The 27136-nt window shown below is 46.0% G+C and overlaps 1 protein-coding gene across 4 annotated transcripts in view; it reads left to right on the top strand.

Moving 5' to 3' along the window:
- Positions 1-27136, top strand: part of CCNF (cyclin F) — a 71306-nt gene that overhangs the window by 26958 nt on the left and 17212 nt on the right. For 2 of the 4 annotated variants that reach the window (XM_083153015.1, XM_083153014.1), the window contains exons 1-4: positions 21830-22369; positions 26286-26440; positions 26635-26741; positions 26872-26939. In XM_083153015.1, coding sequence (XP_083009141.1) covers positions 22111-22369; positions 26286-26440; positions 26635-26741; positions 26872-26939 — 589 coding nt within the window. In that variant the 5' untranslated portion in view covers positions 21830-22110. Of the gene's footprint in view, positions 1-21828; positions 22370-26285; positions 26441-26634; positions 26742-26871; positions 26940-27136 lie in introns of those variants that run through there. The other 2 variants (XM_083153013.1, XM_083153016.1) reach the window with 2 other exon arrangements.

The raw sequence follows: 27136 nt of genomic DNA on the forward strand, positions 1-27136 counted from the left end.
ATGGAGGATTTTCATAATCGTCCATTTGCAGCCTTGCGTGCGGGCACAAAATCATTTGATGGTCTCCGGCCAAGTGCTCACCTCTTTGGGGTCTTACATCTGCGAGTGCCTGTACGGGAAGTGGGCAGGCACCTGACATCAGCTGCCCGTCCCCCGCACCTGCATCACCTGGGAGTTAAGATGAGAACACCCAGCGTTTTAATTAGAACGCCCAATAAAGGCTGGATCCCCCGGCCCGCAACCACACCCCCCAGCCGTGCTGCTGAGTGCGAGCGCACGATTCGCCGTGGCCAGTCGCACACAGCGGATGCACATAACTGACTATGCACATGCTCAGTCGCAAACCATCGCTCCCCTGCACAAACATGCAGGAGAGCGAATCAATCTGAATAAGGCCCTGGTCAGATCGCGTAGAAATGGGGCTGTAATCGCCCCGTGTGAATGCCCTATTACGCAACATTAAAACCGAAAGCATTCACCACATAGGGTTTGTCAATTATAACTGCATTATATAATATTGTTCATGCTCATAATGTGCCAGCCAACTGGTGGAATGCTGAGGGAAATATGTACTGTGCAAACAAGTGTGGTACACATTTACTACCTCAGAGCATCTACGCACAGTTACCTAGGGCCGTTCACGGACTAAATGTTCCGGACTCCAAAATGGAGTGGTCAACATTGCACAGTAACATTCCTGTTTACATTTGAATTGTATCACTTTTTTTTTTATACCTTTTGAGCATTGTATGCCTTTCAGCATTAAGGTTTTTTCTATGGATTTCTTTTCATTAGACACAATCAATGAGAAACTGGTTTGGTCTATTCCAGTGATAAACATGTATGTAGGATATTAAAGGACAACATTGCCCCCTATTGAGCAATTTTTGTATAACACCACTCGCATCTCACAATAGGTGGAAAAATTGTAAAATCCGTATTGCAGTGTGTGAAGATACCATGCACCAAAAATGCTTCAGCTGGAAAGAGCACAAGAGGTTGGGTGACAGATATCCGCATACCAGCAGCAGATGAAGGAGCCAATGAAGGAAGCAATTCTTATTTATTGGATGAAAACAGTCTTGTTAATAAACTATATATTTAATATTAGAAGCAAAACCTCATTGTACACTTTCCCCACGTCTCATACATTTCCCCCTTTGGGGCTGATTATAAGTCGCTGTCTGTTGCAACCATTTTTGCAGTATTTGCATCTGAGACTGTATGCTAATGCCAGTATCATCCCTGTGCCTGGTGTAGAAGTATACATCTACAGGTGTAATGCTGTGTACCCACGGTGTGATTCAGTGTCATTTTCAATTCGAATTGGACTATATAGTAATGAATCGCATAGCGTTAGATTCGATCCCAATGGGCAACCCCGTGGCATTAGGATCCAAAGCTTAGATCTGCAAGAAGAAAAGAAGGGCCGTGCTGCTCAATGCAGCATCCTCCCAGCGAGCCATACTCCCCTTCCTCCTGGATAATGCCAGCAACTTGCCGGCTGCCGATATCGAATCGGTATTGATGGTCACCAGGTCGGCCTGTGTGTACACCCCTTAAGCCTTAGGATGTCCACTTTGTGTGTCTTTAAATGATGGAATATCATATGTCTTTAGACCATACTTGTATTAATTAACAGAACTTGTGCAGTGTCTCCTAGACACCTCCATCTTTTCCAGTGAATGATCTGGAGCCGTATCCGGTCAATGGATTGACAGTGTCTAGATCGAACATGTTAAGATAAGTAGATAAGGGTTGCCTACTCTCCCTGAATGGCCGGGAGGCTCCCAAAAAGGTGGGCAGATACCGGTGACCCCCCCCCCCCCCCCCCCCCCCGCTGACAGTGGCCCCGCATCTCCCACGCGGCAGTGGCAATTTCCAATGATTTGCAGCTTTTGGGGGGCGGAGCTAAATATGCAAATCGCATCATTGTTGCCTACTTTCGCCTACTTCTCTACAGGAGAAGCCCAGAGAGGAGACTGTCAGGAGCACATCCGGGAGTGGGGCCTGATGTAGACGTCATCAAGCCCCGCCCCCAGTACGGCAAATCGCGCAAGTCCGCAGGTACCCCCCAAAGTACTCCTGACAGTCTCCTCTCCGGGCTTCTCCCACTTATACACAATACCCAGAGTAATAGTGCCCACAGTAGTAGTGCCACTTATACGCACAGGAGATTATTCTGGTTGACTCGCAAGGCTGCAAATTTCACAGACATGATCCCCTGCGTGGCTGCAAAAGGATGTTTCGCATAAACATCCATTCGCAGCCTTGGGGTCAAATCAGTATTGCAGTGTATGTATATAGATAACATGCACCAAAAATGCTTCAGCTGGAGAGAGCACAAGAGTTTGGGTGACAGATATTGCGAGCTGGCAAAGAGCTTGTGCCAATATATATAATTGGGAGCTGTACCCTTATTCGCTAAATAAAACTGAAATAAGTTGTACGGCATACTGGTCCCCTGTTCTTTGCTTGAGAAGTTTCCACCCAACTACTGGAGCTTACGATCCTAGGCCAAATCTACCATCGCACAAGAAACCCAGAGGTAAGCCGTACCTAAACCCAACCCGTGCAGCACACTACAAACCAAACTATAAGGCAAAACAGTCATCAAGTGATGATTAGAGCACAAATCAGTAGCACTAATGAAAACAAATGTACCCACAGCAAGGAAGGCTATCCAAATAAATCAATAATGGCACAGTTATGGCTGTACCTGAGTTATCAATATAAAAACAAAAATGCAAGTAACGACTCACATAAAAGATAATGTAAGTAATTGAATATAAGGTCAGTGATAAACGGGATGGGATCATTTGGTCTACAGCATGATGGTCGACAGTCAAATGACCGCATCCCTTATAAACGATGGGAATACAGAGCAAGTCAAGTTGTACATTGGGAAGGAGTACCTCAAAAACAGCAGTACAACGTAATGTATGGACAAAGGACAAAACTATTTTGAGCCGGACGTTAATCTTTTATAAAGTATGTAACTATTGGTACCACGGAAATGCTGTACACTGTATACTACACGGTGGTAGTATACTATAACAATTAAATAAGTACAATTAATAAGTACAATTAAATGGTACCACGGCCAGTGTAATGGTTAGAATTACTGCCTCACAGCACTGAGGTCATCGGTTCGAATCCCACCATGGCATTAACTGTGCAGAGTTTGTATATTCTCCCTGTGCTTGTGTGGGTTTCCCCTTCTCCAGTTTCCTCCCACAAACTAAAAATATACTGGTAGGTTAATTGGCTAAAATTATGTGATTTGCGACATTTTGCTTAATTTCATGCGCTTAATCCCCGCCCCCACAACTTGTTGTGTCTCCGGGCTTCTCCTGGAGAGACAACTTTAAAAGTAGGTAAGTATGGTGGTAGGGAACATAGATGGTAAACTCCACTGGGGCAGGGAATGTTCAAATATTCTCTGTAAAGTGGTGCCGAATATGCGAACACTATATAAATAACTGATAATAATATACAGCTATTAGTGCAGGTAATGGAATTACATAATTATTCCACTAGGTGGCCTGCAAAGTACAAGCAAGCAGAGGCGTACAATGAGAATGCGCTACTGCAGATTTAAGTGGAAAAACTATGCAATTTCCAGATTAATCCACTAGATGGCCTATTCAGCAAAGAGATTCTGAGGTAAATTTACTAAGCAGACATGTCTGAACAAATACACCGTCGGCTAAACTGTGAAGGGCATTCCATAGGCACCAATACAACATGGAAACTGACCAAGATTTGTTTCGGTACTTGTGTACAATCACGGCTCCCATCGCATGCCATATGTAGTGGCATGCGATGCGATGCGATTTTACCGTGTTTTTATGCAGTTTTGTTTTGATTGCATGAGATCGCATGTGATCTGATGCGATTCGATGTAATTTTTCACTGAAATTATGGACATGAATTGAAATCATGTAAAATGCACCCCAAATGTCATTTTTCACACTGTACCACCCCCACTATCAACGCCAACCCGAAGCGTGGTGAGCGCAGCGAGCCCGCGAGGGGCGGCAGTACGCGTCCTACGACCTTTTCATACCCCCACTATCCACGTCGGCGTGGAGTTGAGAATAGAAAGTGTGGCGAGCGCAGCGAGCCACCAAACCCGAAGAGTGGCGAGCGCAGCGTGCCCCACGAGTGGACGCGGATACCTTCACAGGTATCCGTGTCCCCTCGCGGGCTTCACAGGTATCCGCGTCCCCTCGCGGGCTTCACAGGTATCCGCGTCCCCTCGCGGGGCTCGCTGCACTCGCCACACTTTCTATTCTCAACTCCACGCCGACGTGGATAGTGGGGGTATGAAAAGGTCGTAGGACGCGTACCACCGCCCCTCGCGGGCTCGCTGTGCTCGCCACGCTTCGGGTTGGCGTTGATAGTGGGGGTGGTACAGTGTGAAAAATGACATTTGGGGTGCATTTTACATGATTTCAACTCATGTCCATAGTTTCAGCGATGCGATGCGATTTTTCCGTATACGATGCCCATCGTGGGAGCCGTGATTCTACACAAGTACCTTTGTTTCTTCAAACACTGCCGTGAATTGGCTCAGAATACACTTTTCAAATAGAACACCTTTTGGTCAGCATTACTGCCTCACAGCGCTGGGGTCATGGGTTTGATTCCCACCATGGCACTAACTGTGCAGAGTTTGTATATTCTCTCTGGCGTGGGTTTCCTGCGGCTACTCCGGTTTCCTCCCACAATCCAAAAATATACTGGTAGGCTAATTGGCTCCCAACAAAATTAACCCTAGAATGAGTGTGCATGCATGTATATGTGGTAGGGAATATAGATTGTAAGCTCCACTGGGGCAGGGACTGATGTGAATGTTCAAATATTTACTGTAAAAGCCCTGCGGAATGTGTGCGCTATATAAGTAACTGGTAATTATAATACTTCTCAATTTTTAAGCTGAGAGGCTTGGGATGTATAGTGAAGCTGTACCTTGCTATGAACTTGCCACCCGCAGCCCACGGCTGGTGGGCATAGCCCAGGCATCAACACTTTATTGGGTGAGGTTCCCACTCCTCTTGGTAACCCCAGGCCAGGGCTGACTAATTGGAGGGGGTAATGCTACGACTGAAGGGACCAGTATAAATGTTTGTGTCGTCGTACCCCCTGGCTGTGGCATTACTTAATTAGCTAGTGGAACCCTGTGCTGGTTGTAAAAATACAGGGAACTCCTACAACCTTTTCCCCCCCATATTTTTGGACCAGGACCTGGTTCTTTAAATACAGGGAGTTCTTCCACAATTTCCCCCCTGTATTTTTAGAACCAGAACAGGCTGTTATCCTTTGGAGGAGGTACCCCATGCAATTTTTTATAATTTAACTCTTTAATTTGCTTTTGCACAAAGAAGCACGACACAGACCTGCCTGATCTGTGCGGACTTCATGTTTGGCAGTCAAATGTGGAAACCATGAATCCAGCAAATATGGCAGGTCAGACCCGGGTCAGCAGCGGTGTAAATGTGTCAAGCCGTGTCACTTTAAGGTACGTACACACGGGGCGATTTTGTGCAAAATCGTGGGAAATATGGTCGCTGAGCAACCATATTCCCCGCAATGGGAGTGTGCACCGGCGATATATCGCCGGGTGCGCGCTCCCGTTTTTGCCCCTGTGGTGATCGATGGTCGCAGGAACATGCTCCTGCGACCAGCTAATTTCCACTGCTGGGCTCCACCCGGCAGTTTCTTTTTCATCAGCGACCATCTCTGGTCACTGATGAACAGGAGAAACTGAGCAATATATTGCTCAGCCATATATTGCTCAGCCATATATGGCTGAGCAACATATCTCCCCCGTGTGTACACAGCTTTACACAGGACTTCTATCCAGGTCCTGACCTGGGTAGAACATGGCTAGGACCTGGGTAGAGGGCAGTGTAAATGGGTATGCCGAGTCATCTGACCCGGCTCCCGTTTACTTCAATGGGGGACATCCAACCTGCGGACTGCAGCATCTGGAGGTTGGGGGGCACACACAGGGCAGCTGGGGATGACCGTGGTCCTTGGAGATTATGTCATCTCCAAGCGCCATCTCCGTCTACACTGCGGGCAGGCACCACATTGTAAACGGGGTAAATCCCGGATCCGACCCGGCTTGGATACTTGTTCCAAATGAGTTTGCATATGCATTAGCATAGGCCATGCCCCCTTTTCGGTCGCGAGTGTCCCTACTTTAGAAGAACAGAAGTTGGGAGGTATGCAAATTGGTTTTGCAGTGTAAATGATTGCCGCTTTAAAAAAAAATGGAGATTTCTTACCAAATCTCTTACTCATTCACACATACAGAAACACAGAGGCAATCACACATACAGAAACAAAGAGGCAATCACACATACAGAAACACAGAGGCAATCACACACACAGAAACACAAAGGCAATCACAAGGTAACAGACTAGCTTTTGAAGCTTTTGCTTTTGCCTATGGCTACACATCGCACTGCCCAAGCAGGGCAGTGCTGTAAGAGGGGTCGGCGGGGGTCAGCACATAACCACGCATGCGCAGACCCCCCGGCTTCCGGGTTAGGGCTTCGCAGGGATGGGCTCCTTTCGGAGCCTTGTCCCTGCGCCCTTAAAAATGATACATTGCCCCGATATGATCGCATTTTACAATGCGATCCTGGCCGGTAATATTCCGCCCAGATCGCATTGTAAATGCGATCATAATAAATGTGCCCCTTAATCGCAGGGCAAATTTGTTCTCAAAATGGGCAAAACCATGTATACTGCAGGTGGTGCAACAGAGAGAGTTAGATTTGGGTGAGTTATATTGTTTCTGTGCAGGGTAAATACTGGATAATTTATTTTTACACTGCACCAGGGATGGAGCTCACCCGAAGTCCAATCTCAGATTTTTTTAAAGCAGGCAGCAAAATCTTCTGTCACAGCGGTGATACATTTTGGAGAGGTATCTAAAGTTTAAACCAGCCATTAGTACATTTACAAAACTTAAATGTTCAGTCAAAATTGAGAGGTTTGTGCTTTGTGAGGTCACACGCAGCTGATGTGACCCAAAACTTGGCCAGCCTGTGCCTGGCTTCACAGCAAGGGGGCATCAGTGATGTGCGAGTGCTTCACTGTGTAACGAAGAGCTCGCACTTTAGTGGGCACATGGCAAATGATAAAGTAGTCAGCATATTGCTAAATCAGCCGGTCAAGGATGCCACTGCAATACTCTTCGTGCTACTGCTGCACCAGATTCAACATGCCACTGTACAAATCATTGGTTAGACGGCACCTCAAATACGGAGTACAATTCTGGGCCCCGCACTATAAAAAGGACATCATAGAATTAGTAAAAATCCAAAGAGCAACTAAGCTTATTAGAGGAATGGAGAATTTAAGCTATGAGGAAAGATTAAGCAATTTGGGATTATTTACACTAGAGAAGAGACGTTTAAGGGGGGATATGCTCAACATGTACAAATATATCAAGGGCCAATATAAGGAACTGTCAAACACAATTTTTTTCTGCTAGAAAGGAATCTAGGACGCGAGGGCATGAGTTTAGATTAGAAGAAAAAATATTTTGTTCATCTGGAAGAAAACATTTCTTTACAGTCAGAAGAGTTAAACTTTGGAACTCTCTTCCTGGAGAAGTGGTGTCGGCAGACAATATAAATACGTTTAAAATAAGGTTGGATAAACATTTATTGGATAAAAACATCCAGGGGTACAAATAAGTAACATAATCTGTCTTTAAAATATCAGAACATACGGTACTTGTATACCTTCACGGCTCCCATCGCATGCCATATGTAGTGGCATGCGATGGCATGCGATGCGATGCTTCCGGGTTTTTTATGCATTTGTTATAAAAATCACATGCTATCGCATGCCATGCGATGCCATGCGATGGCATGCGATTTTGAACACAAATGCATCCAAATGCATTTAAATTAGTAGCAAACATGTTAAATGCACCCCAAATGTCTTTTTTCAAACTGTACCACCCCCACTATCAAGGCCAACCGGAAGCGTGGCGAGCGCAGCGAGCCCACGAGGGGCGGCGGTACGCGTCCTATGACCTTTTCATACCCCCACTATCCACGTCGGCGTGGAGTTGAGAATAGAAAGTGTGGCGAGCGCAGCGAGCCACTGAGCCCGAAGCGTGGCGAGCGCAGCGAGCCCCGCGAGGGATTCACAGCTATCCGCGTCCGCTCGCCACGCTTCGGGCTCGGTGGCTCGCTGCGCTCGCCACACTTTCTATTCTCAACTCCACGCCAACGTGGATAGTGGGGGTATGAAAAGGTCGTAGGACGCGTACCGCCGCCCCTCGCGGACTCGCTGCGCTCGCCACGCTACGGGTTGGCGTTAATAGTGGGGGTGGTACAGTAACAAATGCCCTTTGGGGTGCATTTAACATGATTTTAACACATGTCAATGATTTCTGTGAAAAATGGCATGGTATCGCATGCGATGCGATTTTTTTTCCTATACGATGCCCATCGTATGAGCCGTGATACTACACAAGTACCGAACATACTATACAACAAGGGATAAACTATTATAAACATAGGTTGAACTGGATGGACGCAAATCTTTCTTCAGCCTCAGCTACTATGTAACTATGTAACATTCAAGGAGATTTCACAAATAAACTCAATGCCCTTCAGAATCAATTCTTCTTCTTTAGCATTGGGTATTGTCTAGTGATAGTTTTCTCAATATTAGAATAGAGAGTAGTATTCCACACGCTAAGAGCTTGAGAGATAGATGCTATCGTCATGCCAGACCAATATTTATTTGGAGTTTAAAGCAACCCTCCATCTTTTTACCATCGAGTCCCCATTTTCAAGTTTAATAATATTGACAAGGAGTAATGGCTGCCACTGCTGCGGGAACTTTATTATTATTATCCAGTACTTATGTATTATCTGGGCTCCCATGTTAAATGCACCCCATTTTTTCATACCCCTACTATCCAAATACGCATGGAGTTGATTTTATATAGTGTGGCGAGCGCAGCGAGGCCCGCGAGGGGACGCGGTCTCATAAGAAAAACTGGAGCCCAGATATTACATAAGTACCGAAAACAGTGATTAAAGCTCTGTATATAATATATTGCTGTGTCCCATTTTCATCAGCAACCAGAGATGGTCGCTGATGAATATGAGACACTGCCGGGGAAGAGGCAGGGAAACAGCTGACTGCCAGGGGAAGCCACTGATCGCAGGAGGAGCATGCTTCTCCGACCCCTGGGCTGGTCACGGGAGAGAGCGCTTAACGACCATATCCCCGGCGATTATTGCGAAAACGCACCATGCATACGGGGATTTACACTACAAGACATTGCAGGATAAATACATGGTATATAAACTTTGCTGTAACAGTGGACATAGCACTTAAATAACCAGTAGAGAAGCAGAAACCAAGGGCTAGGTGACATTAAAAGGAAGTATAGAACAGAGGATGGTATATGTAAGGGAAGCCAAAACACATGAGGGAAGAGAGTCCAGCTGATGAGAGATTACATTTTAAATAGGAGGGACAGACAGACGGGTGATGCAGATGACATTGACAGTGAGCATGGAAAACAGGGTTAGGATGAGAGATATAATATGGACAGGACCCCACACTGTGCTTAAGAATATTGTAAGCAGCAACCCTGAAAGAGTCCCCTGTTAGATGGGACCCAGCATTTAGAAATGAAGATAGGGAAGGGGTTCAGAGTGTGCTAAACCTTAGAATATACATCAAAATATATTTACATTGTATTTAATAAAAAATGCCCTCAGGGCATAGCAATGTGCTTACAGGTTTTTTCAGTACAGTTCAGTGAATCAACAACAAAAAGATCATCTTATAAAGTTGACAAGTCAGACAACGTGGTTAATCATACGCGTTTCGTCATGGTGTAACTTCATCAGGGGCAAAAAGGTACATCAGTTTGGTAAGATGACCACACAGTAAATCCGAATACATAGATATAAATACATTGTAAAAGTATACAGAAAAAAACAATAAGATCAAGCATGGAATGGACAGGTGTGGAGGCGAACAGAGATTAATTTATAAAATACAAATATTTTGAGTACAGAGAGAGTCATTATTTCTGGTTACATACCGATCTTTTGCTAGGAATGAGGTTCCTCAAAAAATGTATAGTGATCCAATATACAGTAAATGAATCACGTGGATACTTTATGAATCAATTTGAGGGATATCCTAAAAATAAATTTCGTAAAAACAATTAGTAGAACTCCTAATACCATAATAACGATAGACTTCCCCACTGTCTGCGGTTCCATATAGTGAAAGCAGCCTCCAGTGGAACGCAATCCGCATTGCATATGACCGACTTTCAGTCCATACACTACTTCCGCCCTGGCGGCTACTAGTAAGGTTGGGAGCCATACCATCATTTAGGATGAGAGATGGCTGGGTATGATGACGATGAGTGTCTTGAGAGCCTGTTTGAAGATTTGTAGAGAGGTCAGAGTCTGATAGGGAAAGGTACAGAATTCCAGAGGTAGGAAGTAGCAAGGGCAAAATCTTCAAAGGCAGGAGCGCGAGCAAGTTATTAATTGTCAGGAAAAGTGGCATTCATAAATGGGACAGGAATGGGCGATTTCTCTGTAAGTGAGTGTGAGAATCTTTTATTGAGTTGTGAGGAGGAAGGGGAGCCAGTGTAGGTTTTGTAAGAGAAGGGAGTCAGAAATAGTAGTTTGGGGAGGAAGATGAAAGAGAGATTGAGGAGGTAGGCTAGATGGGAACAGGTAGAGAAAGATAGTGAAAGGGGGGGAGCGGACAAGGGAGAAGTCAGAATTAGGGTCATGACTTCATATCCAGATACAGGGGGAAAGTTAGCTGGTGGATGGGTAGGGATAGGCTGTGAGGGGTGGAGGTGCTGTGGGCCTGGTGGGTTGTGTTGTCCTGATGTATGGAGTTAATTTTAGGTGTGAAGTAGTTGGCAAAGTAAAGGGAAGAGAGTGAGAAGGAAGGTGAGGAGGTGGTGGGCAGAAAAGGGAGTTGATTAATGGAGATGCTAGGGGTTTAAGGACAAATGGGAGAGGAGTAGTGGTTGCTTGAGCAATAGAGTTAAGAACAGAAATGGGGGGGGGGGGCACTTATAGGGAAGTGACTTTTTCAGGACTGGAGAGAGAGGGCATTGCAGAGAAGGTCAAACAAAGAGAATAATGATATGGTGTCAATAGCTTGAACGTTACACTTATTGGGGTTTGGTATAGAAGATCTAGGCCCTTATTCTGGTTCACTTGCAAAGGCAAAGGGAGATCTATATTGCAGTGTAAAAATAAAGCAGCCAGTATTTTCCCTGCACAGAAAGAGAATAGCGCACTCAAATCTAACTCGCTCCGCACATGTTACATCTGCCCCACCTGAAGTGAACATGGATTTGTCCATTTGAAAAGGAATTTGCCTTTGCAAGTGAACCAGAGTAAGGGCCCTACAGTATGTAGGTCAACATGCATTTGGTCAACAGGTACAATAGGTCGACAGTAGTTAAGGCTTAGAAGTACAAAGGGTCAAAAGACCGATATGACAATGTTCGACACACATTGTTTTTTTTTGGGTCAAATCTTGTATGTTTGTTAATAGGTGCACACCATCAGTAGAAACTTATTACCTTGTGGGTTTGCTTCGGGTGGCCACTGATTACTATTCCCAATTGTGACTAGTAAATCAAGCAAATGTTAGGAAAACACGTAAACCCCCCAAAAACTTGTAGACGTTTTTGTATCGACCACTGTGATGTCGAATTTTTTTAATATTTGTCTCTATTCTGAACATATTGCAGACACAATATTACATTAGATAACATAATGGTACAATCAGTAATAATTACTCACAAAGAATGGTGGGTCGGTATCGTACTTAAACACAGAATTAATGCTAAATTAAATAAGAAAATATATAGATAAATCGGGAGCCATGCTGTGCGAATTGGAAGGATCATTCACTATGGAATAGGAGAATAATTTCCTACAAGCCTCGATAAGAACCACAAGGAAGATTAGGAACATTGAGAAGCCAAAAGATGTGTCTGTGAAGGGCTTTGTCGACTTATTTAACCCTTTATACCTGTCGACTATAAGGGCTGTCATCCTAATGCATTGTCAATCAAATGATTTTGACCCATTGACTATTGATCTATCATTCGCCACCGTTCTGGACAATACCAACATAGTAGAAAGTATCAGCACACAACCTATATAAATAAGTTTGGTGCAACTAATATATAACATTATAATGGGTCACCGTCTATCCTATGAAATGTAAAGGATGCGAGGTGCCGTTGCCATGGTGTTTAAACACCGCAATGGCACCCTATCTAACCCCTTTGCAGGCTGTTTTTTCAGCTGGAATATGCAGAAAATTGGAGCAGCGAGCACTTTTTTTGCGAATTTCACCCGCCGCAGGTCTGGTGTATACACTAGATGATATAGCTGGTGTATCGTTCCCATTTGTCTAGGAATGATATATTTGGTAATATATCATTTTGACTGTACGCAGCTTCAGTCCTTGCAGAAATCCAGAGTTGACGCACAGGTGTAAATTTACTAAGATGGGAGTTCTAGTGAAAATGGGATTTTGCCTATAACAACCAATCAGATTCTACTTATTTATTTAGCATCTTCTTGAAGATAATAGATAAAATCTGATTGGTTGCTATTTAAGTAAATATACCGGTCTTGTGCAGGGGCATAACTATAAAATTTGCTCCCCCCGGCCAAAATAATTTCTGGACCGGTGGAGGAGGAGAGAGCCTTGTAGGTGTGGTGAGGAGTTTAAAGAGAACTCGGAAAGGAATGGGGAGCCAGTGAAGAGATAGACAGAGGGGGGAGGTGGAGGTAGGATCGGCAGGAGAGGAAGATGAGCCTAGCAGCAGCGTTAAGAATGGTTTGGAGAGGGGCGAGGCGGGCGAGAGATAGCCCAGAGAGAAGGATGTTGCAGTAGTCAAGGGGGAGAGGACAAGAGAGTGAATGAGAATTTTGGTCGCGTCAGCGGAGAGAAATGGTCTGATGCGTGAGATGTTGTGGAGGTGAAAGCGGCAAGACTGTGAGAGAGCACGAATGTGGGGGTGAAAGAGAGGGAGGAGTCAATGATGACACTGAGGCAGCGCATTTGGTCGGTGGAGAGGATCTCGGTTTCACCAATGCTGATGGAGATAGTGGGAAAAGAAGGGATATTCGGGGGATGGAAGATGGAAGATTAGAAGTTCGTTAGCATTTCCTTTCAGTCCTGGAAGGAGCCATTCCCATGCTGGAAGCTCTGGCAGCAGAATGCCACCAGAGGTATAAGTGACATTTTGTATACTGTAGCTAACTAAGATTTAAGGATCTATTGATGCAGTGAAAACGGCAACCATTCAGCTTTAAAGTAACATTTATCAAATGTATTCTATGATTAATTGGTTGCATTTGGCAACTTCATCACTCCTTTCATTGCTTATGAATAGATCCCTTAAGCCAAGGATGGGGAACCTTCGGCCCTCCAGCTGTTGTTGAACTACACGGTACTTGTGGAGTATCACGGCTCCCATCGTATGGCATCGTATGCCATATGTAGTGGCATACGATGGCATACGATGCGATGCGATGTTTTACCGATTTTTGAGCATTTTTGCTCAAAAATCGTATGCCATCGCATGGCATCGTATGCCATATGTAGTGGCATACGATGTCATACGATGCGATCCGATGTTTTACCGATTTTTGAGCATTTTTGCTCAAAAATCGTATGCCATCGCATGGCATCGTATGCCATATGTAGTGGCATACGATGTCATACGATGCAATACGATGTTTTACCGATTTTTTGCGCAAAAATGGTCAAAAATCGGTAAAACATCGGATAACATCGTATGCCATATGTAGTGGCATACGATGTCATACGATGCGATACGATGTTTTACCGATTTTTGAGCAAAAATGGTCAAAAATCGGTAAAACATCGCATGGCATTGTATGCCATCGATGCGATACGATGTTTTACCGATTTTTGAGCCATTTTAGCTCAAAAATCGTATGCCATCGCATCGGATGCCATACGATGGCATCCGATGCGATGTGATGGCACCCGATTTCGCACTGAAATGCATCAGAATGCATTGAAATGTGTATTAAAGTAGTGAAATGCCCCCAAATGCCATTTTTCATAGTGCAGCACCCCCACTATCAACGTCAACCCGAAGCGTGGCGAGCGCAGCGAGCCCGCGAGGGGCGGCGGTACGCGTCCTACGACCTTTTCATACCCCCACTATCCCCGTCGGCGTGGAGTTGAGAATAGAATAGTGTGGCGAGCGCAGCGAGCCACCGAGCCCGAAGCGTGGCGAGCGCAGCGAGCCCCGCGAGGGGACGCGGATACCTGTAAAGCCCGCGAGGAGACGCGTATAGCTGTGAAGGTATCCGCGTCCCCTCGCGGGGCTCGCTGCGCTCGCCACGCTTCGGGCGCGGTGGCTCGCTGCGCTCGCCACACTATTCTATTCTCAACTCCACGCCGACGTGGATAGTGGGGTTATGAAAAGGTCGTAGGACGCGTACCGCTGCGCTCGCCACGCTTCGGGTTCACGTTCATGCCCCTGCCCGCACTGCTAGCTGCGAATGGGACAGCGAATAAGCAATTCACCACTCACACTCTCACGCATGCGCAGCCGCAAATCATTGCTCCCCTGTGCGAAAAAACATAGAATAATGGGGCAGATGTATCGCTTATCGCGCCGCTATGATACTTCCTGCTTCGCCTCAATAGCGAGGCGAAGCAGGAAGGGACATCGACAAGATGTATTAACATCTTGTCTGCCGAAGTGGGGGAGCGTTAACTCCCCCCTTCAGCGATGTCCCTTTCTGGAGATAGCGCATCAGTTAATACTGATGCGCTATCTCCTGTCCCCCGGCCGGCCGCACTGGGCATGCGCGGGATCTCGCTGTTCACGCGAGATCCCCAGCGCAGCCCAGACCTAACAGCAGGGACAGCGCTGTCCCTGCTGTTTAGATAGGGCTTCGCCAGCCTGATGCTGGCGAAGCCAAACCTGGCTTCGTGCGGAACGGTCAGCGATGCTGACCGGTCATACATTCGGCCTGCTATCATTTTGATAGCAGCGCCGATATGCGCCCCTGTCCATTACCGCATCCCGGCACGATCATACATGGGGGAGAAGCGGTATCAGTGCACATAACGTGCGCTGATACCCCTTCTCCCCCATAACGACAGATCATACATCTGCCCCAAGGTCCCATATCCAGAGATAAATCTTACGGGCAGCCATCAGCGGCTAAAAAGCACCCACGATGTATTGCATCCTATGCGGGGGACTCTGAGAGCTGGGCAGTGGGATGCAGAGAGCCAGGCAGCAAATGTAAGAAAACCATACAAATAATTAGGCAGAGACCTCTCTCAACCAATCAATGGCTGCCCATTCATCTGTATGTTTTTTTTATTCTCCCCCTGCCTGGCTCCCAGGTCACTCCCTGGATCCCTCAACCTGCAGCACATTAATGCTGCTTTCAGACCGCATAACTGGCTTTGACCCTGTATTTGAAAACGTTTCCAAAAACGGGTCTGCCAGGTAAAACCCCTTTCACGCCGCATCTCTTAAACGGTATATTACCGTTTAAGTGCCTTTTTTTTTACACTGGCAGGCCCGTTTTTGGAAACTTTCCAAATACAGGGTCAAAGCCAGTGCAGTCTTTAGCGCGATCCCCCCCCCCCCCCCCCAGGGGTTAACATCACCACCCCCCCTCCCCCTCCCCCCCCCCTCCGTGCAGCCGGCAGTACTGTGAAAACCGATGCACTTATGATAAAAAGTGTCTTTCGGAAAATGGCTGCCGCATAGGAAAACCAGTTTGGGGGCAGCCATTTTCCCGAAAGTCACTTTTCTTATAAAAAGTGTGTGTTTCTTAAACACATTGCGGGGGGGTCGGGGAAGTTAACCTGCGTGCGCGCGGGTCGGCGGGGGTGTCCAGTGCTATGAATATTTAATGAGTGCTCATTAAATATTCACTGCGCTGAATTTAGGACCCAGCTCATTGACTGGGTCCTAAATACCGTTTCAGACCCGATTTTGATGCAAAAATACCGGGTCTGAAACAGGTAGGACCCTCCATTTTAACCGTTTTACAAATTCGGCATTTGTAAAACGGTTAAGTGGTCCTGCTCCTTTCAGACCGCACAGATTACCATTTTAAAATGGTTAAAAAATAGCAAAATACCGGTTTTTAAGTGTGGTCTTAAAGGGGCATAAGTGCCTAATCGTATGAGAGCCAGGGAAATCAGGTCTGACTTGTCAGACTGATGTATGTGGGCCTTAATATTTTTATGTGCCAAAAAGACCAGAAATTTTACTATTTTAGAACCAGGAAATTAGTTATATTTGAAATTTTTAGACCACTCTGAGGTGCATAGGGAAGTTCTCCTTAACAGTGAATACATCTACTAATTTGAAACCACACACCACACTCACACACGATCATATACTGCATACCCTCCAACATTTGAATATAAGAAATCGGTACACATTCAGAAAAGGGGCGTGACCATGAACAAAGGGGCGTGGCAATGGGCAAAAAGGGTGTAACCACGTCCCCTTTCCGAATGTGTACTGTGCACCAACTACTACAAGTATCATGCAGCTCATGTCACATAGGGCATTGTTTTGGTTCATTCTTTCTGACAAAATCCTTCTTAGATGGACAAAACCATGTGCACTGCAGGGGGGCAGATGTAACATGTGCAGAGAGAATTAGATTTGGGTGAGTAATTTTGTTTCTGTGCAGGGAAAATACTGACTGCAATATAGATCTCACTTTGAAGTAAAACCCCACCCAAATCTAATTCTCTCTGCACATGTTACATCTGCCCCACCTGCAGTGCACATGGTTTTGCCCATCTAAGAAGGATTTTGTCAGAAAGAATGAACCAAAATAAGGCCCATAGTTGCTTGGTGGGCTGCTGGCATATTAAATAAGTATATTTAATATACTTATTTAATAAATAAGTATATTAAATATGCTTATTTAATATGGCAGCAGCCCACCAAGCAACTATGTGACATGAGCTGCAGGCAAAGTTTAACAGGTGCGACAAGATGATGCTGGGGTGATTATTTAGTGCAGCCTGGCTGAGTCACCTACTCTGTGCTGTTCAACTGTGACAGGCTCCAGACGGCGAGCGCAGCGGTCAGTGGAGATGATCATCCCCCTCATGCGCGCCAGGCAGTGGCCAGCGCACCCTTCTCTCCCTCATAGAGATCGTGCCCTGAGTTCTCAGTCTGCGCATGCGCAGACAGTGAGGGCAGAGAGACATCCTTCCCCTGAGTGCGCAATGCACTCATGGGAACGGAGGGGGAGATGGGAGAGCCGGAGCACCAGGACAGCAAGCACACAGAGCGGGGCCAGGAACTGACAGCAAGGAATAGGAATGATTTTTTGCGGCGCACAGTAAGTTACAGAAAAGCGGTACATTCGGTACAAACTGATTTTGCCGGTACAGACTGTTAAAAAACGGTACTGTACCGGCAAAATCGGTACAGTTGGAGGGTATGATACTGTACAGATAAATGAGTCTCCCTTTGTGAAACCAGACACCACACTCACACACGGTCATATACTGTACAGATAAATGAGTCTCCCTTTGCGAAACCAGACACCACAATCCACTTGTTATCTCTTTTATAATAAAACACCTAAGGAGGGTTGTTAACTTGTGAGCCATCCCAACTGCACAACTAGGATGGGCACATTAGGGAAAAATGTTAGACCTCCAGCTAAAACTACAGGTCCCAGCATGTCCCATCAGCCAAAAGCTGTATGTAAACAGGTAACAGGCAACGATTGATAAAACTTGTAATTCTACAGCAACTGGAGAGAGCCAACACTTGTTTATCAATAATCTTCAGAGTGATGCGCTACCCTGCAGGGGATACGGTCATTAGGTCTACAGCAACTAGGTCGACAGGCAACAAGGTCAACATGGGTCAAGGTTGACATGTGCATAGGTCGACATGGGCAAGGTTGACAGTCAAAAGGAGGACATGGGGGTTTTCACTGTTTTTTGAGCCGACATGTGCCGGCAGGTGGTATTTCATGCCCTACCATCCACTAGGTGTGGTGGGAGAATAAAATAGTGTGCCGAGCGTATTGAAGGGACCGGTGCACTTCAAACGGTGTCCATGTCGACTGTGTTTACATTCAGATTAAACAAACTGTGAAAAACCCCATGTCGACCTTGCCCTTGTCAACCTAATGCTTGTGTCGACCTAGACCCATGCCGACCTAGACACATGTTGACCTTGACCCATGTCGACCTAGACCCATGTAGACCTTGCTGTCTGTCGACCTAGTTGTTGTAGACCTAACAACCCACATCCCCGGCAAAGATACTACCCTAAAGGCACATACTTACTATTAGATTTGCATGGATAATATTAACAATATTATCGCACTTATCGTCTTCTGTGTACACACTATGGGGGATGCACTAACATCCACCGCCCCACGTCACCGGCTACCGCATCAATAATAACCGCATATGCACTAACCACAAACGGCAGCTCTTGTGTTAAGAACTCTTTATCATTTGCCCAGGAGCTCCAGTGATATCGTTAACAATATTGCTGGAGGAGCCCATCCTATAGCCAAAAGGTGTCATATAACCCTCATACTGTAGGCCCCCATACACTAAGCCAGGGTTGCCGACCCTCCCGGAATTTCCGGGAGTCTCCCGAAAATCGGGTCCCCCTCCCGGCCCCCCGGAAGGGTGGGCAACCCTCCCGGAATCTGGGGGACCCCCCTGAGCCCCCCCCCCCCCCGAATCGCGGCAATGCCGCAATCCGCGGGTCTCAGAGGAGGGGGTGGAGCTAAAATGGCACAATCGTGTCATTTTAGCTCCGCCCCCTCCATGGAGATCAGTCATTTATCCTATTTCCCATAATGGGGGCGGGGCTTAATGATGTCACAGTCGAGCCCCGCCCCCGATCGGGTAAGGAAAGTCTCCTCTCCGGGGTTCTCCCGGAAAGGAGCATTTATAAGTCGGTAACCCTGCACTAAGCCGAGGTATCACCCACAGCCTCACATGCGATACCTCAGCAATTACCCACCAGCAACTAAGATCGTATATGATACAGCCTTTTACATACATTTTACACAAATCATAGGCCTGATATGGCCCTTTTCCCACAGATTTTGACCTATCATACTAGTTATGGGCACCTTGTGAGAGATGCATCAAATTCTCTAAGTGGAGACATTGCCCACACTAATAAGTCAGATACAACCTATTGTACCTACCATTGGGCACGGCCAGAGTGTTAAGTATATATCCCAGTGGGAGAAAGGAGCCATGACGTCACAATCACAACAGGGGGAGCAGCATAGTCAGTACATGGCAGCTAAAATATATATTTCTTTTATTAACAGTTTCTTATATAGCGCACACATATTCCGCAGCGCTTTACAGAGTATAATTGAACATTCCCATCAGTCCCTGCCCCAGTGGACCTTACAATCTATATTCCATCCCTACCACATGTACACACACACACAGACATTCTAGGGTTAATTTTGTTGGGAGCCAATTAGCCTACCAGTATATTTTTGGATTGTGGGACAAAACCGGAGTACCCGGAGTAAACCCACGCAAGCACGGGGAGAATAGACAAACTCTGCACAGTTAGGGCCATGGTGGGAATCAAACCCATGACCCCAGCACTGTAAAACAGTAATGCTAACCATTACACCGTCCGTAATGCCCAAAATATACCAGAGTGGGCTTACTCCATGTTTTGGGCATGGTGGCTTGTTTTGCATGCCATCTGGCTACTGAAGGCATGAGAATACGGAATTGATAGTGACAGTGAGGGTCCATTAACTTTAGAGATGGGCTGGCCGCGAACGAAGTGGCTCTTTTGAATGGCTCACTTAAGAGTCAGAGACACATTGCTCCCTAAAAGGTGAATTTTCGTTTCAGTTTCGTTTTCATACAATGAATTTGCATGAGCACAGCAATGCCACACATGGTAGCTTAGAAAATGCGGGGTACACACCATGACGACCCGCTCACGATGCACATTGTGAGCGGGTCGTCAGTGTTTCTTCCGACCCGCTCACGATGTGCACCGTGAGCGGGTCCGATCCCATGGCGATCCGCACCCAGGAGTATGGTTGTTTGCAGATCCTACCTGCTGCAGGTAGGATCTGAATAACGACGACCGACCAGCGGGACCGCGCATCGGATCGGTATCGGTCCACACAGGACAGAAAAGGGCCCAATCACCACACAATCTACATCCAATTGGTCGGAATTGGATCTAGATTGATGGGATCGGACCCTTGTCATCCTGGTGTGTACCCAGCAAAACTGTACCGACTGACTCAGGGCTGTAGTTCATCCAGCTCCACAGAGTGCAATCCACACCATGTCTGAGCTCAGCACTGCCGCCAGTGGCAGCTGTGATGCACTAACTCTGGAGAGTATTGCATTGTAGGCAGAACTGTTTCCCACCATCGATGTCAGGCTTAACTGAATAGTTTAATTTTTATTTTTTCATCAAGGGGCCAGGACACGGAGTGTAGTCCCGCCCCCAACACCCGTGAAGCCCCGCCCCACAGGCCAATCTTTCAAAGCAAATGGATGACCATCTATATGTAAAAACATCGATGGTCATCCATGGCATACTTATACACCATCAATGGCCAGTTGCACTTTTACCAACGACGGCAACCATCGATGGCAAAGGCAACGATGGCTGTCCCTACTTCAGTTACACACTTGTGTGTGTGGTGTTGAACACGTTGAGGCCTGATGCTGTGGAGATTGTTTCCTAGCACGGTGCCCAATTTCTGTATGTACGGTACCGTACTGAAAGCGCATCGCATGCCGCGTTATAGTGACTTGCGATGCATGCGATTTCAGTACCACTCAGTCTCCCGCTCCCTGTTAATCCCGCCTCCTGTCACATCCTCAGAGAAATCATTCTGAGGTGATTTTCTGAGAGGAGTGGAAGTGTATTTGTGAGCTGGTGATTTATAGTTGGTGAATTTTTCATTTTCTGTGAAATGGCTGCTTCGCTGAATTTGTTTTCATTGCCGCAGACGGAGGCAATTGATTTTTTTTTTCAGCACAATCATCTACTATAGCATTTAGTTCCCAGGCTTTCATGCTTCCCCTGCCCTCCTGCTTCATATGGTGAACCTAAACACTTTCTGCATGAGCGCTACAGTATATCCAACGCAAAAGGATGCCTTACATTGGTCTATAAGAATTATGCCTTGCAGCATACTGGCTTTTATGGGCAACTACAAATCTAAGAAAAACTTTAACTGGGATTTGAACCTGGATGCTTTGGTTTACTGGGCTGGAGTGCACTGCAAACCCACTAGGCTGTAACTTCTAAAGCTGACCCCACCACAAACATACTCGCTAACATTATTCATCATCTCATCATTACATTACGCGCAACAGCAGCGTGCCACAGTATCGCGCACGTGCAGTCAATGCCTACTACTAGCCTACCTACACGCTCTCAGTTTAAAGAGCTGACCACGCCCACAGCCCAATCAGGATGGCCGGCGTGTTTCGAATTTGCTCTCAACGCGCGCGCGGCCGCACGTCGCATCCTCGGGTGACCTCCGGCCGCTTCCGGCTCTCCGCTAATTGGCGGATGCGGTCTTACGTCACCCACCTGTCCGTTGTCGGCAGCCAATAGTGATTCGAGGGCAATGTTCAAAAATACGCGCCCTCCCCCTCCCGATTCCTTCAGGGAAAATGAAGGCGCTTACCCAATTGGCTTGTTTCAGGGGGCGGGCAGTGAAGCTCTAGAAGCCATAACTACTGAGGGAAATACCTTGTAGAGCTTATGTGACAGGCTCTAATAACTGCATGTCTGTGCCAGTGGCCGAAAACGTTACACAAAGAAACGGCTCGTTGGCGCCGGACCATACAATACGAATTACATTGGGATATTCCTGGGTTTAGCGGACTTAGCTGTACCGGTGCTTTCAGTTTCTATGGATACCTAGGTCACCACTCTCATTGGTTAGATTTGGGAGCGGTTGCTGATAAGACATTAGTTGAACTTGCATTGTGGGCGTGGTTATCCACCCCCTCTCCCCTGTAATGAGTCTTGTAGTAGTGGGCGGGGACAGTGTGTGTAACCAGGGGGCGGGGATAATGTATGCGCAGCTGTGGGAGGGAACTATGTATCTGCTGAATGGGAATGAGTGGCACTGGGCGTGGCCCCGGTCATGGAGGGAGTCCGGCCCAGCAGCCGCCGCCAATGTTGCTCCACACCGATATCTGAGCCCTGCACCAGGCGGCCGCACCGGACCTCTGCTCGCCCATCTACCTCACTTACCTGCCGGGATGAAGGGAGGCGGTGAGTGGGACCCTGTAGCCCCAGCTGGCTCTGTCATGGGGATCTTCTGGGGAATCTGTGTTCTTTATACCGGTCATTGGCCATTAGCTAGGAGGGGGGAAGCGCAGATCGGCTCACAACCTGGGACCTTCCAGCTGCAGAAGAACTACAAGTCTAAGCATGCCATGCAGGCTTCTGGCAGCCAGAGTATCTTGCCACTTGCAGTTCCATTCATAGTATCTGGCGGGCAACAGGTTGCAAGCTACTGACACGTGTGTGTGTGTGTGTGTGTGTGTGTATATATGCATGTGTAATATACATATAATGTGTGTGTATTTATCTATATCCCATGTATCTGAGCACTGTAATGGGAGTTCTATATATATATATATGTGTGTGTGTGTGTATAGTTAAGCAAGGCAGTGGGTTAATAATGCATGGGCTAAGTTAATGCTATGGAAGAACCCCCTCTAATTGCTATAGAAGTCGTGTGCTGGAATTTTGTGAGTTTCAGTGAAACCTCGGGTGTGTGCCTGTCCCAAGCACTAATCTGCCTCCTGCTGAGTAGCCCTCTATCTCTGTGGCTGGCCCAATGACCAGCTACTTCCTGCCCCCACTGGATTTTAAATCTCCCTCCAAAGTTTGCGAAGTTGGTTTGGAGGAGGGGCTGGCTCTAGTGTGTGAAATACTCTATATAGGCAGTAAATAACTTTTCGGGTACCTAGATATTAGTTATCTGACTTAACAGAAATGTGTTCTGAATTTGATTTCAGAGTGCTATGCGTTTGCTTGGATTGGGATGATAACTTGTACTGGAATTTAATATATATATTTAGTTTTTATACCATTGAGATAGACGTGTTATTTTTCCCTATCCAAGTTTTTTTTTCCTTCCTGTACAATTTATTAATACATTAATGGAGTCTACTAACTTTGTATAATTGTGTGAATATACATTGTAGGTTGCTTTGTGTAATAATACACAAAATAAGATGAACACTAAGCAATTTAATTAGTCTGTATTGTGTCTCACAACACATTGTCTCATAGTATCTGTGTATTGTCTGGATGTAAAATAATGCTTTTCAATGGAGGAGAGTGTTAAACCCCACTTACAATGTTTAGCTGACCTGTGGACTCATTGATCAGTGAATGTGCTGTGGGGCGGGTGGGTGAGGTTTGAAAATCAACTAGTGGCAGCCAGTAGCCAGCTATAGGTGGAAGGAGACGGCTCACAGTGGTGGCTGATCAATTCTGTCTCCTGGAATGCCCTGCAGGGTTACACTGTTCTAATCCAGGCTTTCTTCATTTGTTTTACCATGTACCCCAAATATGTCTTTACATGTATTCCAAGTACCCCTTATGGAAATATATCCATCCAGTTTACTCAAAAGTTAGAGGTGTAAATTATTCGGTCTCCTCTGAAAGTACCATTCACTGCATGGAAGAGTTAATTCCTTTACAAATAGGGATGAGAATTTCAGAAAGAGAGAGATTCCGTAAGAAATCTCCAGTTTTTTTAAAGCGGCAATCATATACACTGCAAAACCAGTCTGATTTTGCAGTGTAAATGATTGCTGCTGTAAAAAAAAATAAAAAAAAAACCTGCAGATTTCTTACCAAATACCTCAATTTCTGAGTCTCTCATCCTATTAAATCCCATCCCCCACCCCATATTTCTTCCTGACTGCTTAACATGGAAGTTCCTTTAATTGATCCAAATTGCATTAGTCAGTGCTTATGGTATGCTTGCATGTGATTTGTAGCCTCTACCGTGTTCTATGTATTGCTGTGCCCTGATAGCCTGTGTGTGTCTGCACCATACTGTGCAATTTTAGACATACTTGGAGGCCTAGTGCACTGTATGTTTTCAAATTTTGTATCTTATGGTGCCCATACACTTGTGTGATGGTATGCGATTTCGTGCTGTGATTTCCCTTAAAGCTCACCGTGCGATAAATCGCATCTCAATTGCTGTTTATTTGCATTTGATACAATCGTGCGACCTGAAATTGGGTGATGGTAAGGAGGGCTGGGCTATCTGGGGGTATATAAACTGACAGATCACACATCACATTGTGATAAATCTCATGCAATGCGATAAATATTGTATAGCAGATAATATCTTGAGATGCGAGACTTGACCAATATCCCTGTGCACATCAGTTGACACTTGCGATGTATCGAAATCGCATGATTGTACCCAAGATCTTACAAGTGTATGGAGCACCATTAGAGGCTTTGCAAGGACAGTGCACCAGACTTAGGTCAACATTGGTTAGGTCGTGAGGTCGACATGTTTTTTTACCCGAATGTCAACACAGTCGGCATGGACACAGTTGGAAGTCAACCGCAGCCTCTCGCTTTGCTCGCTATGCTTCGGGTGTGGTGCCTCGCTGCGCTCGCCACACGATTTTATTCTCGCACCCCTAGTGGATGGTAGGGTATGAAATACCACCTGTGACTTATCCTAAACTATAAGTTGTGTCTACTGAACACATGCCCTTATACCCTAACAATATTGTCTGCCTCTTAAACATTGCTGCTAGATTGAAGCAGGTACATTGCTGGCTTCTTGTTTCTGCATTTTTGTGTACAGTATGTGGTGCACGAGTGTCTTGCAGCAACTTGCAGACAGAATGGCTGCTCCGCATAGGGGGGAATGACTTTTGTCATTCTAAAGAATACATTCAGTACAACGTTTACATGAATGTCCGGCTTATCTGTGACAATGCTGTTGTGATGCTATGAGTACAGAATTGTAGATCCTGACAGCAGGTTATGCTGGAGCATTTAGTTCAACAGTCAGATGTTTCCTGCTGCTCTGTACTGACTTACTAAAGGGGAAGTTTCCAAACTACTGTATTCTACATACAAGGGAAAGCCCCGGTCACCTACATGTTAGAACTTAAAAGATCTTCAAGCATTTGTTAAAGATTTCTGAGGGCTTGGCAATTGGCTCAACAGGCCCATGGAAATGAATTGCATTTTAAATAAAGACCTGTAACTGACAACATATGGCTGACAATGAATCCATTGGTCTGAGGTTTTCACTGTCAATCTGTTTCCACCAAAACAATAGAACCTGCGTGTATGAGTGACCCACAGTACTAGAAACAGAATAGTGTGACTGTAGATCTGGTTTCAAAGTACTATCAGCAGGATGTACAGAACTGTGGGTGAAGATCCCAGCACGTGACACTAATAAGGATCCTACTGCTGTGTACTGGAGCATGATTTGATTTATGAACGGCTTCATAAATCTGCTTTCTTTAACATAGTAACTTATAGGTGAGGATATTCTTTTAATATTAACTTTTCAAGGGTCGTTAGTTATTTCGTACAGGCGCAACAATACCTGTATCTTGTGAGCGAAGAAAATTATATCTCCACTTCTGTCTCGGGCAAAAACAGAATAAAGTGCGGCTGGATGGGGAAAAAAACAAACGTTATTTTGGGTAATAGCACTGTAATGGGCGAGGAAGAGAGACTGCAACAGTGTGCGGTGTAAATGGTGCTGACCCGGGAGTAACCAGTGTCGGCGCTGCAGTGGTAACAGAGTTTTAGACCCGGATTGGGACAGTGTTACAGAACCTGGGTCGGATCTGGGACTGTTGTGGAAAAGGGGTATAATACTACCTATAGAATCTAGTTGCTATAGAACTCATGGCCCTTCAGCTGTTGCGGAACTACACGTCCCAGCATGCCTTGCCACAGATTTTATCTACTGGATTGCTAAAACACACCTTCCCTTGTCCTCTTTTGATACGTCTATGGTTTAAGACTTTGTAAAAAGATGTTTCAAACGGGACCCTTTCTATCATTTTGATTAAAAGCTAGGATAGGGGACCACTATTAAATAACTTGCTATACATTTGTTAGGAATACAGTTTATTTTTGTATGCCTGACCTCTCGACTCTCTCATCCTCTGTACAGTCCTGCACTGCCGCTGCTCCAAATGTTTTCCTGCCCCTCCCAAGCGGCGGGTGAAAAGACGTCCGCCGCTCCTGACGCTGCTCAGCTTGCCGGAGGATGTCCTCCTTTATATCCTCGAGTGCCTGCCTGCGGTGGACATCCTCTCCATGAGAAATGTAAATGTGCTTTCGTATTACTCTTGTACAGGTACCCCCCCCCCAACTGACCCTTCCGGGATCCTCCCAAAGCCTAACACCCCCCCGGCACCTGATGTGTACAGATTAAAGAGGTGCCCAGTAATCGGTGGTGTACCATACCTAAGAAGTCCCTGATGTCTAATTATAGAGTGCCTTTGTTTTCTGTGTTCCAGGTCCATCCTCACCTGAGGTCTCTGGTGGATACTCATAGCAGTGTGTGGGCCCGCGCATGCTTCCAAGATGTGTGGCCGTCTCCTGACAACTTGAATCTCTTCGAAAGGTAATATTCTTCTGTTGGTTTACTGTGACATCTCTATTATATATGGTCCTACTCCTCTGTAGCTGCAGCAGACCTTTTTGTTTTTTGCATGTTATTAAACAATGACCATTTCTTTCCCTAATTCCATCAGGGCAGCCGAATGTGGGAACTTCGAAGCCTGTGTGAAACTGGGAATTGCGTACTTGTATAACGAGGGCTGTAAGTGTTTGTTTTATTCCTCTACCGACCTGTTTCTCTAGTTATTTATTCTATTTTGAGCGTCAAACTCTAGGGGTGGGATGTCCTAATAAAAAGTGGTAAAACCGTGTTCTGGATTTTTACTGCATTTTAAAATTCACTTAAGCCCCCCCTGTCGGAACTTCGCTGCAGGGGTTATGCCAGCTCTAGCTGGTGTA

This window comes from Crinia signifera, chromosome 7, assembly GCF_055691185.1.
Source record: "Crinia signifera chromosome 7, ASM5569118v1, whole genome shotgun sequence".
NCBI classification, from domain to species: Eukaryota; Metazoa; Chordata; class Amphibia; order Anura; family Myobatrachidae; genus Crinia; species Crinia signifera.